General features: G+C 43.1%; 1 protein-coding gene across 1 annotated transcript in view; it reads left to right on the top strand.

Moving 5' to 3' along the window:
• The first annotated feature begins 5,023 nt into the window (after positions 1–5,023).
• dlec1 (DLEC1 cilia and flagella associated protein) overlaps positions 5,024–17,599 on the top strand; it is a 28,284-nt gene continuing 15,708 nt past the window's right edge. The window contains exons 1-13 of the mRNA XM_048970757.1: positions 5,024–5,276; positions 5,534–5,674; positions 6,008–6,164; positions 6,852–6,962; positions 9,028–9,221; positions 9,903–10,084; positions 11,415–11,499; positions 12,032–12,119; positions 13,526–13,699; positions 14,456–14,592; positions 14,927–15,019; positions 15,483–15,573; positions 16,489–16,651. Of these exons, the coding sequence (XP_048826714.1) occupies positions 5,190–5,276; positions 5,534–5,674; positions 6,008–6,164; positions 6,852–6,962; positions 9,028–9,221; positions 9,903–10,084; positions 11,415–11,499; positions 12,032–12,119; positions 13,526–13,699; positions 14,456–14,592; positions 14,927–15,019; positions 15,483–15,573; positions 16,489–16,651 (1,703 nt within the window). The 5' untranslated portion in view covers positions 5,024–5,189. The remainder of the gene's footprint in view (positions 5,277–5,533; positions 5,675–6,007; positions 6,165–6,851; positions 6,963–9,027; positions 9,222–9,902; positions 10,085–11,414; positions 11,500–12,031; positions 12,120–13,525; positions 13,700–14,455; positions 14,593–14,926; positions 15,020–15,482; positions 15,574–16,488; positions 16,652–17,599) is intronic.

The raw sequence follows: 17,599 nt of genomic DNA, 5'->3' as shown, positions 1-17,599 counted from the left end.
TAGTTTCCATAGGCTCCAGATTCCCTGCAACCCTAAATGAAACAAGCAGTTACAGAAGATGGATATATATGTAGGCCTATAGAACCCCATCATCAGGTATGCCATTTATTTTTCCAAGTTAACCAGTAAAAACTAAATGGGTGTTTCTCAATATCAAGAAAGCAAGGATCACACTTGTGGTCTTGGCAAGAGCGGTCTTGCTAATAGAGATGTGCAATTTATTCTTTCAAACCGGTACTTTTCAGTGAATAGATCTAACCAGTTTTCAGATCGAAAATAATCGAACTTCTTGTAGATTCAAGCACTGTACAGGTACAGGTTAGTAAATATGCCGATCTCAATAGCCTTTGTAAAAGGCATTTGCTGTATTTTGTATGTTGTGGCTTTGGTGCTGGTATTTATCCTGCAATGAAAGCATTTTAGATTATATGTTTGCAAAAAGTTACTTGTGATTTTATCAGGATTTTGGAAGCTGACTGCCACACCCTATTACCTCGTGTGGAATCCCAGTGTTAACAGCTGTTTCTAGTTGTTGTTAATTAGTCTTGTGTATTTAAGTCCGCGCTAGAGTATGTTTCCGCAGTCCGGTCATTGACGTCGTTATGTTATTAGTGTTCTTTGTGTTCCTGATCATGTTTATCCTTAATAAATCCCTTGTTCCCTGATTCCACGACTCCCTTCACCCTCTTGCCTGCCCTTGTCATGACACTGACAGTTAGTTTATATTTAAAATGCTAAAATTCGCTTACATGATCGTTTCTCCTTTTAATTAGACTGTGCCCCCCATTAACTTTTTGAATTGTTTGCCAAGGATGCAACCAAAGCATCCTTGATACCTGGGGCAGACTAAGGACAACATCCATGCATTTTTACTGTCCTCTGTACTTCTGTTCTTAGATTGTTTCTCATTAGCTGTGTTTAAATTCGGGGGCTGCATCCTTCGAAGGACGCGGTATATATAGCCTTTGTAGGCTGCGTCCTTTGAAAGTCCATGCAGTGAATCTTGGGATATTCTAGGCTGCAAACGGTTCTAATGGATAGATCCTTCGCAACTTGGCAGAAGGAGGACACATTCCTAAATCGCATTTGAAGGAGCCTGTGATGCATTCAGTCTTTGATTGCAGCCTTAGAAGGATGCAGCCCCTCAGTTCAGACACAGCCAATATGCATACTTGACCATAGGCTACTTGTGTTCACATGTACCTGTTTTACATTATCTTCCATTGCCAAAGACCAATTCCATTACTAGAACAGAAGTAATAATTAGTTATTGTTTTTCATTTTTATCGTGGGGGACTCCCCAATTGAGTGCCCCTGATCTAAAATATAAGTTCTGACACTGTAGTACCTGTGTTCATTTGGTTGCCAAACACTGGAGCTTTTTTGTATTATATGTGGAAGTGTCCCACTTTTGTTCTCACTGCTTCTCTTTTGTCGAGAACCAGTAGAACCAGATCAAGTCAACCGAACAATATACCTCTGTGTTTCAAAAGCCTTTTTCAAACACGTTTGATTTAAAATGTGCTTTTAAAAAACACTACTCGTTTTATCTTCTGTGCATTGTTTGTTTGCATCCATTCACTTGCCTTGAACCAGTAGTGTAAGGTTTGTGGTGGAACCTGATCCTAAAACCTGCAGTGAGGGTAGGAGGCGGGGTACACTCAGGACAGGGCAAGCTCACGCAAGTTGGCACAAGTAGCACAAGTAGCACACAGCAATTTAAATACAGTCATGCCTTGCCTTGTGTAACAACAGGAATATTGTTTTAAGATGATTTGATTGGATATAGGACTCTCGAAGGAACAAACAGGCACACTTAGGCTCGCTTCTAAAAACTATTTATTACAAGCAATACAAAATGACTTTACATTAAAATCAATACCAAGACATTGGATCAAAGGCAATGCAAAATAATCACACACTTACTAACTAAGTGCAGTTCCCAAAATAATTAAACAGGTATCCTTGAGCAGTGCTTTCCCTTCCCATGAAGATAAGGCAGGTGTCTCATACACTGACCAGTGGCGTACAAAACATATTGAGCAGCACCTTTCCCTGTCCTCAGCAAGCCCCTCCAAACCCGGGGAAACATGGTGAACGTCCTTGAATAGGGTAAGCGTCCCAGAACGAGGATTCTTTCACATAAGATAAGGATACTCTGAAACCAGTCATTTGTGAAAAACAAGTTTTATAAGTGATCAGAGAGGGGAAAACAAACATGCTTATGCAGTTTAACCATAATACAATAATATTATAGGTGAATCATGGACGACGTATCTGAATCTCAGGATGATCAGTCCATACATGATCAGAATCAATCCACACCTCAATCACCTCATATGTATGTCTGTAACAGGAGGACAATAATTAATTCTAGGTGACGTAGTCATCCGCAAATTCGTCCCGATATAAATATGTTCTGAGAAAAGTGTCTTTAGGGGATTTTGTCATTGTTCAAACATCATAGTGTACTTAAACCTAAACGTTTTTATAAGTAGAAAGAGTATACTCTAAAATAATCATGACCATAGTACCAGAGTTCTTTAAGCTTACATATACATCTATCTTCTGTGACTGCTTGTTCCATTTAGGGTTGCAGGGAGTCTTAAGTCTATGGATACTAAGGCGGGGAACAACCCAGGATGGGGAAACCAACCCATTGCGGGGGACACATGTACATACCTACGGGCAATTTGGTAACTCCAATTAACTTCAAGTTGTTTTTGGGCTGGGGAAGGAAACCCGGGTAGAACATGCAAACTCGAGACACATGGAGCCATGGCGGAGACTCGAATCCCGGTGCCAAAGGTGTGAGGCAATAGTGCTGACCACTGCGCCACCCCCTACATAGACACCCTTCGCTAAAAGGGGCTACTGATTTGCCGCGGCATTATATATTCTTCATATTGTTCATCTTGGGAGTGATAATTAGATCTAAACAGTTGGTTTCTCCTTTTATTAGCAAAAGAGAAAGACACACACATACGGGGCGCCGTTTGTAAAGGTACTAAAAATGTTTGTACTTGCCACTTTTTTTAGTGCAATTTTCTGACATTTAGTTAGAAGTCAATTGATTTTTTTTCTGTGTAGATTATGTTCAAAATTCATATATCATATGTAAATATAAATGGTATGTCTATATATAAATATTAAATGTTAATGTTAAATATAAATGTTAAATGTTAACTTGGGGCGGCATGGAGGTGCAGTGGTTAGCACTGTTGCCTCACACCTCTGGGACCGGGGTTCCAGTCTCATGGGTCACATGTGTGTGGAGTTTGCATGTTCTCCCCATGTCAAAGTGGGGTTTCCTGTGGGTACTCCGGTTCCCCCCCCCCCACAGTCCAAAAACATGCTGAGGCTATTTGGAGTTGTTAAATTGCCCATAGGTGTGCATGTGTGAGTGACTGGTGTGTGAATATGCCCTGCGATGGGCTGGCCCCCCATCCTGGGTTGTTCCCTGCCTCGTGCCCATTGATTCCGGGATAGGCTCCGGACCCCCCGCGACCCAGTAGGATAAGCAGTTTGGAAAATGGATGGATGGAATATATACTCTAAATGTTGAGAACGTATGTAAATTAGCCACGCCCATCTGCGTAAAAATGGGCGGTCCCGACGAGAGCGAGCTAAGTGTTTGGAGGTTAGGCCTGGTGCAGGACAACATGGCGAATTCCGCTCACTTAGAGGCTATAGAACGTGCAGTTTTGGCAGGTGGTCGCGCTGCGTTACATAGTATTGCTACACAGCCGGGAGCAACATCATGTACTCCTTCCACTGTGACATCGGGAAGTTATAAATGTATTTTGGGGCGGGAGGGGGATCAGTAGTATTGTATAAATTGGCCTTCTTTTTCTTTAATTTAGCAACATGCAAAGTCTTGCAACATGCTATTTGGACACAAAGGTAAAAGGAAAGTATATGCTTAATCATACGCAATGCAGCTAAGGTCGAGATGTCCCTGTAAAGACTAACTGAGACGATGTTTGCAAAATAAAAGGATGAATACGATCCCAAAATTTACGGTCAGGCTGCGGAAATGCCAGACAAAAATACAGGAGCAGTTGAAGATACTTTGGTGGTGATGTGTCACTGTAAAAGTATGTGGTCTTGCCCAGGCGAACAATTACAATTTACAGCCATGTTTTTTAGACTGCTAGAAGTTGTACTTCCAGTCTAACAACTTTTTTTCTCAGGTACGTTATTGTAAAGGTGGGATTTTTTTCTTGCTTACTTTAGTTCAGATTCATTAATAAAGATTCAGTCCCATGTGTAACACACCAATAAAAAACAATTCTCGTCATTCGGCAGCCCACGGGTGCCGACCCGTGTCTTAAATCAGCCATAAAATACCCTCAAAACAATTATCATCCAATTTGTTTCTTACCTCTTGGTTACCTTGCTAAGCTTCCTTATCCATGAAAAGATTGGTTTTAAGATTTTTGGTGAGGCTTTCTGGACCTTTCTTTTGACAGCATACCTCTCGTTTTCAATATAAAAAATAATGGTAAAATAAACCTCAAGAGAATTATATAAATAAACTGAATTGGTCTTATCTTGCCTTACATGTGCATGCCTTGGTTTGGTTTAATATATTTTGTTTAAATAGTAAAAAAAAGTTTAGTTTCAAGTAAGTCAAAAAGCCTTGATGCAGTACACAAATGTATGTGCTGCTTTTTTATGCATTGTAAACTTGCAAACGGGTCGGTCCTGACCCTAACACGATTGCAAGGTTAAGAACAGGACTGTCTTCCAAGGCTGCTACCACAGTTTAGCTGTAACCTTTTTTCTAGCAGCAAGAGACCAAGGAAATACAGAGTCGAAGCACTTTTACCATGAATAATTACCGACTGAATTGCAGTTTAATTGATCATGCACTGCATGTGTGTTTTGGTCCTTTTTAAAACAAAGACGTTGTATTTTTCAAAACGCCAATCCAAGTGAATTTCAGTCGGTTGGATAAATATTGTTGTGCCTTTAATGAGCACGTTCCTTTAAGGTTCCCTTGGTAACTTTGCGTATACATTAATGGCCGCCCAGACGCCAAAACAGTTATCCAGGTCTCCCAAAATCGTAAAATGGTTAATAAAAACATTTCATAAAAAAGTTCTGTCCTAATTGTTAAGGTTGTGTGCAGTTTACGCTCGTCTACTTAACCAGTTGTCACTGGCAGTTCTTCTAAAATTTGTACCATGTTTGAACAAAAATCCGAATCACAAATTCATCACGTTTGTGATCCACCTGTTAGCAGACACAGACCTTCTTCAGACAAATCCCAGGTAGGACATAATTTATTAACCATAAGTGAAATTGGTAAGTGGCTGCGTTCATCTTGTAGATCGTATCATTTTGTAACTAATTTCAACTGTTAACTACCAGTGTATATGCTGCTAATAACAGAAGATCCTCAGCTTTCAGCTTCATTTTAAAGCTTTTTGTTTGTTTTTATAAACATATAAACTGTATATTTATGTTATGCCATAAATAGATTCAAATTTTTCCTGAAACGGCGGCTTTTTTTGTTTCTTGCCATCAGGACATATCCCATTTTCTGGCTAATATCTACAAATACATATATACATCAGAGGTTATTTCGAAAGAGACTGTCGCCAAGCTTAAGAAGTCACGAAGAGGAGATAACAGCTACCATGAAAAGTACCTGGACGACCTTGAACAGGTGTTAAAAGTTTATCTTTAGCACTTCATGTAATGCAGTTTTATTTGTTCTTTTGTTTTTTCATTGAGTGGGAAATATACTTGAGATAAACGCATGTATACAAAGGAATAACTTTTGGTCGTGCTTTGGGGTGCTTGAGGTCTCCACCCATTTAAGGGGTTATATCGGCTGTTTTTAATAATAGGGGAGGGGGGGGTAGAACCCCGTTCCCCCATAATTTACACCCATGCATGTATAACTACAAACACATATAAGTATACATATAAGTATACGTATATACGTAGGTTCAACCCACTGCCATTGACCCATATGCTGGACCGCGCTTCCGTGCAGGCGCATGCGCAGTACAACCGGCGGCTCAGGGACGCGGACGCGCTGGAGAAGCACATCATACAGGCGCGAGTGCGAGCCGCGGCCGCGGAAGAGTTTGCGCGCTCCAATTTACTGGAAGGTGTAGGGGAGGCCTACGGTGAACTGGGCTTACCTCCAGGTATTCTGCTTTTATGAGAAACACTTTACGAATTCTGATGTTTGTTCAGGTAGATATTTACCTGCTTTTTCAAGAGGGGATCACCTGATTTTAGGGTTTGGAGTTGCTTGAAAGTAATTATGCTGATGATTGGGTTGTGGACTACTATCCTTCATGGGGTGGGGTGTCACGTTGCCTGTGATACGATAATCTAATAGGATTAAGAGCAGAACTCTGCAACTAGGCTTGAGCGATATTACAGTGAAATACTGCTGTACATCGGGGCAGTGCAGCACCAAGACAAGGAATGGGACTCTGGGTAACAGTAAATTTTGCCATCCAGGGCTGTCCCATCGGGTGACTTTTGCATTTTGGTTATGAAGAAGGGCCATTGACAACCTCAGAAAAGTGCACAATCATTTGAATGGAAGTTCTCAGAAACCCCACTTCCTCACGCATGTGCCAGTACCTGTACCTTGAATATACCTCAGTATTTACACTAGAAGAAATATTATCATGGGGCCCCATGGGCAACATTTATTGTGGGGGACCACATGATGGTGGCTTTTGGAAATAAAGTCAATATACCGCATACTGCTGTTTAATGCCTGGGGGTATGAGAAGCTAGATAATGCCCTCAAAGCACCAGAGTTACCCGCTGCTAGGTAACAGAATTTATGTATAAGAGGTCTGTGTCCTTTTTCCTAGTTAAATCGGCTTTCAGGTGGAGTGTGGACAACAGCCTCCTTAAAAGCAACAACTTGATTTGCCCGGAGGATTACAGCACAGGTGCTGCACAGCTCATTAAAGCACCTAAAGGTAAATTACGTGTGTCTGTAATGTTTGACCAGTCTCACGCCTCCAGAGATTTGATTCTCGCACCTTTGTGTGTGTCCTCGTGTTCACAAGGGATTACAGTTAGGGGTGCACCGATCCAATATTCAGATTGGTTTTGGCACCTATCCAAACATAATTAGACAGATCAGGTATCAGCCATATGTGACCAGTCCACATCTAAAGCTTGTTTAGTTTTCGGTAGTTTGTAAAAACATAGCTGCTATTTCTTGTTAAATCGATTTGCACAATCAACCGCCATGATGGCTCTTTCCCATTTTAGTTGTGTTTTAGTTGCCATTCAGTCTATTTCCTACTCAGTGGGTGTGAGCGCAGTGACTTCCGCCTGTTGTGACGTCATGTGCATAGCCTTTGCAGTAGCGTTTAGTGTAAAATCCCACTACACAAAGCGCACGCAATTACACACAGTGCGAGAAATATGATAAAAAGCAAATGGGTGAATTTGGAGTCGGTAGCTTGGACTGTTTTGTGCACTCGCTACAGCTTGTGATAAGAAAGGGAAGTGTACGTGTCTGGTTGCATTTTCCATCCATCCGTTTTCCAAACGGCTTATCCTATTGGGTCGCGGGGGGTCCGGAGCCTATCCCGGAAGCAATGGGCACGAGGCAGGGAACAACCCAGGATGGGTGGCCAGCCCATCGCAGGGCACACTCACACACCATGCATTCACACACGCACTCCTACGGGCAATTTAGTAACTCCAATTAGCCTCAGCATGTCTTTGGACTGTGGGGAGAAACCGGAGTACCCGGAGGAAACCCCACGACGACATGGGGAGAACATGCAAACTCCACACACACGTGACCCAGGCGGAGACTTGAACCTGCGGAGACTTGAACCCAGAGGTGTGAGGCAACAATGCTAACCGCCGCCCCTGATTGCATTTTCACTATTCTTAATCCAGAAGATTAAGAATCCACAAAGTTAGGAAAACAGAATTTGTCAAGTATTTAAGACTGATGGTTCTGTAAACATAACAGAATCATCTATCTCCTCCTCACAGTGAGACATACAGTTTATTAATTAAACACCAGTAACGGATCGGTACTCAGGATTGACCAATACCCGAAACCCAGGTATTGGTATTATTATTGGAACTGAAAAAGTCAGATGGGTGCATCCGTAGTTACAGTGGCAGAAACAGGCTGTGAGTTTCTCACAGTGTGTGTGTGTGTGTGTGTGTGTGTGTGTGATTGTGATGGGCAGGTATCTCTCCCAGGGTGTTCCTTGGCACTCTGCTTCCTGGGAAGGGCTCCAGGCTCACCCAAAGTCTGTAATGTAACAGCCTGCCCAACACAACTGCTACAATACACCTACCAAATATTTAATGAGAATGTGACGAATTGATATAACGTGAATCATAATAATACGCCCATAACAATATATTCTTTTGTTTCATTTGTCCTTCCAGGCTATTGGTTTGATTTTTGGGCAGTAACGTGCAACTGTTCATTTGATGTAACAGCCATTACACTTGTAAAATGCCACGTTTCTAACATGTAAATTGATAGATGAGGTGTGAGAAGGGGGTAGCACGGTGGTGCAGTGGTTAGCACTGTTGTCTCAGTCCTCTGGGACCAGGACTGAAGTCTTCACCATGGCGCCATGTGTGTATTTTGCATGTTCTGCCCATGTCATCATGGGTCGTCCTCCAGGTATCCCAAACCCCCCATCCCCAGCCCAAAACATGCTACAGTTAATTGGAGTTACCTAATATCCTATGTGTGTGTGTGTGTGTGTGTGTGTGTGTGTGTGTGTGTGTGTGTTGGTGTGTGAGTGCACCCTGCACTGTGTTGGTGCCCCATCCTAGGTTGGTCATTGCCTTGCACCCCTAGGCTCCAGACCCCCCCATGACCCTGGGAAGCACAAGCAGTTATACAAAGTGGATGGAGTTTTGGGGATTTGCCCATATTCATCCCAAGAGGTTACATGGAAAGACACGCAGTGTTCATGCTCTGAGACCATTTCTTTGTAATGAGCCTAAATCACATCCATAACACCAGAATTGCCCTTGTGCTTCTCCCACTAGGAAAATGTGCCCCAGGCTTTGCCAATGCGACCGTTGCTTATAATATGCGCATAAGCAGCCTGGCTAAGGATGATGGGTACACTGTGAGCCCAGAAACAGACAGGAGGGCACTGGAACTGCCGGAGTCTGAGGGGACCCTAACTCTTCCTTCGACTCCAGAGTCTATTGCATCAAGCAACAAAGTTCCCAGCAAAGTGAGTCTGTTAGCATTTAACATAATTATCCTGTCTATGTGGGCAAGTTTTTAACTAACTTATGTATGACTAAGTGTAACAGAAATTTGGGTGCCACATTTGTGTGCGTTACTTTAGCTTCTCTGTAGGGGGCTATGTGTGGCTCAGCAGGTTAGGATGCTGTGATCAGATGGTCACCGGTTCAGATCTCCTAGCAGAGCGATGTCAGTGTTGGGCCCCTGAGACCCTAAACCCCCAGTTGCTCTAGAGACTGCTTGACTCTGCCTTCTTACTTGCTACAAATCTCCTGACAAACGTCATTTTTCAAGCTTTATTTTGTTACCTAGTTTAGTGGGGTTTTCGTACCCTTCTGAGATAATTGAGGGTGAAAATTACCAATATTTCAGTGGAAGAATGCTGTAAGATGACATTCAATGGATAATTTCAGTGTGGAAAATGACAAGAAAAAAAAGAGTAAGAGATGCCGGTTTTTTGTGAAAACATTACTTACGTGTGACATTTCTGGACAGAGAAATGAAGTTGAATCTGAAGCGTTTTTGGGCCAGTTTTAACACTTTCCTTCAGTCATTGCGTTCACCAGCTGGCACCTGCTTTAAACACAGTTGTACTAGTTACAGTAACTGCATCCATAGCGACGGGCAGTTCTGCACATGTGCGTTTTTGTTTGCTACACGTGCGCAGACAGGCAGGCCTGCAGGGGTCACAGTACTGACCGGGAGCAGCCGCGCTGAAGTCGAGGCCGCCCTGCACAGGCTGAACCAGCGAGGAAACTTCCTACGCAACCCTCGCTTCCTACCTCATGGGGCGTCCCGCGGGGGAAAGTCACTCGTCCAGGCCACCAAGGCGCCGGATGGGGGGGAGAGGTGCGTCCCAAACTAACCCTCCGCCCGCTGGCTTTTTTGTTCAAATGCGGCTTGAGGTCTGATTGGGTAGGTTTACTCAAGTTTCCACCAACTCCCTTCCAGTTACACCAGTGTTTCTCAACCCAGTCTTCAGGGATCCTCAAACAGTCCACAGTTTTTCTCCCTCCCAGTTCCCAGCACACCCAAAGCAAACGATTAAGAACAGGGAATAACTGGTACAGAGAAACACTGCAACACGTATCATATGATAACCATTTCGGTGATCGTTCAGAGTGTAAAAGGCTTAGGCAGTCAAAGAAAATGGTTGAAGTTATCTGGAATTAGAATTACGTGATCAGTGTTGACGCACCACAGCACAGCACACTTCGAAATGTGTCCTCTGCATTTAATCCATATGTGACATCATGACATGGCACTTCCCTAACCATTAAGCCACCACAACCCAGTATATGTACTCTGGGGAAAAACACAAGAAAAAAATGTACATTTGAGCATATGAACTTTAAGAGTAATGCAATAGAAACTAAAAAGAATGTCTTCTGTTCTCCGAAAAGTTGCTGGTATCTTGCTGGATAGCTAGAAAAGTACGACTTCTCAAACTGTTCTTCAGGGACTGGGCGCGGGGCCGGGGGGGGGATTGGGGGGGGCGGTGCTGTATCTATCCCTGTCACAGGCATAGCACCCCCTTAGCACCCTCAAGAAATGTATGTGGTTCATTCAAAAAAATTATTATAATAATGTGTGAATACTATAGTTCAGGTATCTCGCCATGTGTTTACCATCTAGATGTCATTGTAACTATGGTGGAGTGGGTATTGCACATTTGTGTGTGTGTTTGTGTTCGTGTGTCGGGGGTGTTGCGGTAGACATTACACTGTGGCTAACCTTAAACCCTAAATTCCGGAGTACCCTCACTGAAAAGTCAAGCACCTCCATTCACCAGACAGAGAAAATCCCTGGTTCCACCCCTGTAAATAACCAGCTAAACTAATTGCAGTGAAAACCACCTGTCATTGTGTTTTGCCAAACAGGCTCCCTCTGTACATTCGCGTCTCATTTTCCTTGTACACTACTATACCCATGAAGAAACCTTATGTTCATAACACACACAAAACAGCAGGCCTGGGCTCAAAGGGCCCTCCAAAGCCTGATGAAACACAGGCCCTCTTTCTGTTTACTGCCCGCTAAATGCTGCCGTGGCTAATTGTAACTTGAGAATGGTAGCCTGAAAGCAAAAGTCCAGTGATACGTTATACGGGAGGATTTCTTCGTTTTTATGTTGGCCCATCCCGGTGGTCCGGTCACATCATCTTTGCCATGTGACCAACAGCGTTCCCGACCAATCGGCTCCCGTCTTTCTCGCCAGCCCCTCCTCCATCATCTTCTCCCAATACAGAGTCGGACAGGTTTACGAGGTACATCCTTATCGTGTTTGCACTCATTCAATCTATACTTCCTGCTGTAATTTTTACTGATAGTCCTTAAGATCAGTATATTTTCTTAATTAGTCTTATTGTTTCATGTGAGAAGTGTCTAAACAAGTGTTTACCAAGGCAGTCCTCAGGGACCTCTGACAGTCCACATTTTTGCTCCCTTCCAGCTCCCAGCCAGTCAAGAACACTTCATGCCCAGTGCAGGTATGCTGTGTGCTGGGAGCAAAAATGTGGACTGTTTGGGGGTCCCTGAGGCCTGCCTTGAGAAACACTGCTCTAAATGTCTGTTTTCATCCTTAACCATAATTGACTACCATCTTTACTTTTGAATTACCAAATAAGCATTAATGCATCAATGTTTTGGAAACTAATCCTTGAATGAAGCAGAAATGTTGTTTTCTAAACTTTATAACTGTGAATTTTTAGTTGGGGGTGAGTGGTTATTAGACTCCCTTCCCTCCATCGTTGTGGTGCTGGCTAACTAACCCTCTGTGGGGCCACTTCCTGGATGCAGACCCCAGTGGAGCTGAGGAACGTGACGTCAGCCAGCCGGCATGTCCGCGTCATCCCCCCCAGCACGCCTCACTTCACACTCGGCCTGGGTGAGGCTGCACCTCCTGCTCCGCTCATCTTCTAGCCTCTCCTCCACAGCATTTGGGCCTGCACACACCTCTGCCAGAGTCTGGTGTTCATTCACTGTCTATCTAGGCTTAGTGTTTGGAAGGGCACTAGATACTTATTGACCAGGGTTGGGCAATCATATCCGCAAAGGGCCGGTGTGTATGCAGGTTTTTGGGATAACCTGTAGGTCAGCTGTTCAAACCCTGGTGTGAGGACGCTTCAGCCAATCAGTCCTCTAATTTGTAATCTAATTAGGGAGTTGCAGCAAAAACATGCAAACCCAGTGGCCCTTTCTGGATAAGATTGCCCACCCCTGTTATAGGCAGTATGGAGTTTTACCTGTTAAGTTCTAGGCCTTACTTAGTAAGTTGTTTCCAAAGGCAATTTATTTATTTAGCAGATGCTTTTATCCAAAGTGATGTAATGCTGACAGTCCTTGGAGCAATTGGGGTTTAAGGGATTTACTCAAGGGCCCAATGGTGAACTTGCGCTGCCAGATCTGGGATTAGAACCAGTGACCTTCTGATCCCAGGTACAGCACCCAAATCCACTGAACCACACACTGGCCCTGCAGCAGTGCAACAGTATAGTACACACTTACCATTCTCTTCATCTGTTTTTTTCAGAGTGTCCTATCCAGTAAAAGGCTGATACAGGCACAGTTTGATTTATATATTTTAGCCTTTTAATATATATGTGTTGCTTGTCTTACACTCTTGCATTTCATGTAACCACCATTTAGTATTAAAGGTTGCTATGAGCAGACAGCGCCATCTATTGAAAGAAATAGCAGTAGGATGTCTTACATCAAGAAAATTTACACAGGCTTGAATAAAAATGCAGGCCCAGTGTTATAAACTTTATATGAAATACACATGCCACCTGATTAGGGTATTGATTTGGCTGCTGTGGATTCTTGCAATGTGAAATCCAGTAGTGCATCTTTCTGTTACTGTCAATCATATTTATTCATATCTAATGGATGTCGCTATTTGTGACAAATCATACGTGCCGTGATCGGCTTGGTGCAAGGGATCCTGTGATTAGACGATACCTGTAATGGAAAGCATGGCAAGTTTATTTATATAGCAAAATTCAGATGCAATGCTGTTCAAAGTACTTTAAAATGATATTTATAAGACAATAAAAATTAAAACCTAAAGAAGAAAAGAAAAAAAAGAAAAGTAAAAACTGTACATGAATAAATACAGATGTTTAAGCTTTATACTGTAGATATTGTACACTAACGTTTTTAGTATTCTGCTGTTGTTCCTGAAGCAGCTGGGAATGTTTGGTGCAGTTTCCTCTGTTTTTAATTTCCTGCTCTTCTGTTTTTGTGCTGGCGATGCATCGATTTTGCGTTTTAATGAGAGCATCGGTGTTCCAGGTAAATTCCCTGGAGACGGGGGTATCGTGGCCCCTGGCATGAGCTGCCGTTACACGGTGCTGTTCGCCCCGGACTCCTTGGCCAATTTTCAGGACTGCCTCCTGGTGGAGACTCAGGACTCATATCCCCTCATTGTTCCCATCGAGGCTCGACGCCCTCCTCCCATCCTGACTTGTGAGTTCTGCGCATTCGCCTCCCAGACATATTTGTTTGGAATCAAATCTTTGGAGTAGATTAGCGGGGGACAGATGGAGCCCTGCGACTCAAGTCTGAATCCACAGGCAGGCGGGGGCTGCCAGTCTCCAGGGATGGATTAATCTGCGGCTGTGGGGGTGGCTGAGAATCCACACGGATTCAGCCCTCTGGGTTCAGATACTAATATTCCCACTGGGGACTACGTGTTACTGCCTGCCCATGCTGGTGATTTTAAACATAACTCTATAGCGGCACTGGTGAATTCTCAAATGTGTTTGGTTGGCAGTCTGTCGATTCATTTTCTGTAACGGCACACATAGTGTAAGCCAGGTGAATCACAGTAGTAAATTACTGTGCTATTATAATCTTTAATTCTAACTAATGTTACTTAAAATTCCGTATGTAGATCACAATGTAAAATATACAGAAACCAAATGGAAATGTTTAATCATTTTTGGAAGAAAGCAATAGTACTGTATTAATACTGTAAATCTGTTATTGCAAATGTAAAGTTGATGTATTTAGGTAAAAACTTGTAAGCAAAACTTGTCATAACTGTGGTGTAAGCAGAGTAATGCACTCATACTGTGCCTTGTACCATTTAAAAAAAGTTTTTATTAAAAGCCTAACTCTGTGTGCGTTGTCTCAATGTACTCAGGTTCTCCCGATCTGTGTCTGTGGCTGTCCTTTCGTACTGTATGTTACCACTTGCATGTACTTGCTTTCACTCCCCAGTGCCCCGGGTGCTGGACTGTGGATACTGCTTGGTGGGCGGGGCCAAGGTCCTGGAGCTCCAGTGTCGCAACGTGGGCCTAAGCGAAGGCACCTTCTGCATCATGCCCAAGAAACTGTGGCCGGCATCCAGCCTCAGGGTGATACGCATGTTTTGTTTTATATTATTTTTATTGTAAATAGGTTAAGGAGTCAATCAATCATATCATAATTGTAATATATGTGTTTGTTATAGATGTTTCATTAAACTTTATTATTCCTTAAGGAACTCAAGCCTGGTCAAAGTGTTTTTTTTTGAGAGGAATAATTTGTTGTGTATCAGCAACTATACTGTTCACATTACTGCCAAATAATCAGGGTTCTTACTTCATATGCAGTGCACAATGTAAACAATGTGAATTTTTATATTCTGAGCTTTTCCATCCATCCATCCATCCATCCATCCATCCTATCTTTCTGTGTGTCTCTTCCCAGGCTGTGGTGACAGCCAGCTTTGCCGAGTTGCCTCCTTTCGGGGTCAGTCCCTCGCTCTTTGAGCTCCTGCCCGGCCAGGACACAGTTGTGGAGGTAAAGCGGAGCCCCCACCGCTCACCTGTCTCGGGCTTGTCGGGGTGCCTGCAAAGCTTTGTCTATTCTCTTTTGCTTTCGAAATTTTCGAAGCCTGCTCCCCTCAGCATACATTTTTCTGCTTCACGATGCATGCTGAGATTAAACATACATTCAAAAAATGCAGATGATTGGTTGATATCAAACCACAACACCCAGTGAGTAGCCAATAAAATTTGCCTCACCTAAAAATCACACTTTTGTTTAAAAAAAATGTCAGTTGTTTATTAATGAAGTTTTATTGGTTTTCATTAAATTCTTTGTAAGTAATTTTTCATAATTGTCCATCACTGCATTCGTCATGATGCCCCTGAAAGTTAGCCAAGCACAGGCCTGTATACCCGCACCCCCCAGCTGAGTGTTGCGGGGTGCAGACCTTCGGGGATGAGTTAAGAGAAGTTTTGTAATGCTTTTCATCACCCAGGTAGCTTTTTTCCCCACGATGGCTGACAGCTTCTCTGAAGTCTTCACCGTCGTTTGTGACAACTGTCAAGTGAGAGACATCAGCATTCAAGGTGTGATCATGGGCTCCTCAGACTAGATTGTCCTCTTTTACCTTCTCAAATAGATTTTATCTGCTAATAAATGCAACCAAAGCACAGGTACTAAGTTTTGAAGTATTTATAATAAATTATAATGATGGTTGTAACACGTATTGAAGATATTGAAATATTTTTCTTCAACTCTAAGTTAATGTGTTGCTTATTACATTGTGTACATTCACTCTGTACTTCCTGCTAGGTTTCACACTGATTTATTTGCTGATTTTGTTATTAACATCTATATATATTGATAATTAGGCAGACTTTTGTATCTAAGAAATGTCTAAATGTTTTTGTCCTTAGGGATTACAGACTAACATATTTGAACAAATAAACATTAATCCATTGGTGTTTCACATCATGACGAAATATAAATGCAAATGTATTTAGCGACATGTGCATGCAGTGTTTAAGTGGAAACAGAGGGGGCAGTGGTTCCCAGAAAATGAATCTACTCCTTGAATGAAGCAGAAATGTTTTTTTCTAAACTTTTATAACTGAGAATTATTGCCTGGGAAACCAGCTTAGTTTTGGGCTAAGTTATTTTAGCAGGATACAGTAATGGTTTACTGTGTAGCATTGTTGCTTCGCAGATCCTGGTTTGTGGATTCCAGAATATCGATTTAGGATGAATAATGTTCATTCTAATTTTAGTTCTAATTCTCATTTAAGTTTGACTGTTATATGTGTGGGTTAATGTGTATGATTGCCCTCTTATAGGCTGATTTACACCCCACAGTGTATCTGTAATCATTCTAGCCTTCATTTGATAAAAGATTGTTGAAAATAGTTGGACTAGTTAACTGAAAGCTGAGATCTAGCCTCTGTATGTCTGAAATGGAATGGTCAGTGCTGTGTGAAGGTCTTTCTTCTGGTATGTGTCATCAGGTACTGGGCAGCTCGTCACCCTCCAGCTGGTGTCTGTCACCGGTGGGGAGGAGTGGCCCATGCCAGGCGAGTTGTGTGACTTCACATCGGAGCACCTCGTTCGCTTTGGGCCCACCAACCCCCAGTGCACGCTTCAGAAGGAGCTCATCATCCGGAACAATACGTGAGGCACTCATCTGCTCCCCATATTGAATGAAGGATGATTAGTCACATTTACATGCTGTAGTATACTATACTGAGCCTTTATTAATACCAAAGTGGGAGTTCTCTTTTCACCTACCATACATTGCTCTCCATGACACACCCAGACATATATAGAGGTGAGAGCAAGCTTGGGGGTCACAGCACAGGGTCAACCCGTGTACAGAGCAGCTGGAGCTGGGGGTTAAGGGCCGTGCAAAAGGGCCTGCAGACTATTGTGACTATATGTGACAATTCTGCTGAGGCTGGACCTGGTGAACAGACACAGACCTGCCGATTACAGACACAGACCTGGCGACCTTCTGATCACAGACACAGACCTGGCGATTACAGACACAGACTTGGCTACCCTCTGATCACAGACCTGGTGATTACAGACACAGACCTGGCGACCTTCTGATCACAGACACAGACCTGGCGATTACAGACACAGACCTGACGACCTTCTGATCACAGACACAGACCTGGTGACCTTCTGATCACAGACACAGACCTGGCGATCACAGACACAGACCTGACGCCCTTCTGATCACAGACACAGACCTGGCGATTACAGACACAGACCTGACAACCTTCTGATCACAGACACAGACCTGGCGATTACAGACACAGACCTGGCGACCTTCTGATCACAGACACAGACCTGGCAATTACAGGCACAGACCTGTCAACCTTCTGATCACAGACACAAACTTGGTGATTACAGACAGAGACCTGGCGACTTTCTGATCACAGAAACAGACCTGGCGATTACAAACACAGACCTGGAGACCTTTTGATCACAGACACAGAGGCTTAGCCTGCTGAGACACAAGCCTCCCACATAGGAGCTGATATTGAAATCCAGAAAATACAAGATTTTTAGAATGACAAAATGCTGCCCTCTACAGACTTACGCAATAAGAATCAT

This window comes from Brienomyrus brachyistius, chromosome 1 (assembly GCF_023856365.1).
Source record: "Brienomyrus brachyistius isolate T26 chromosome 1, BBRACH_0.4, whole genome shotgun sequence".
NCBI classification, from domain to species: domain Eukaryota; kingdom Metazoa; phylum Chordata; class Actinopteri; order Osteoglossiformes; family Mormyridae; genus Brienomyrus; species Brienomyrus brachyistius.
Note: the sequence above shows the minus strand (reverse complement) of the source record. Positions and strands in the feature narration are given on the sequence as shown.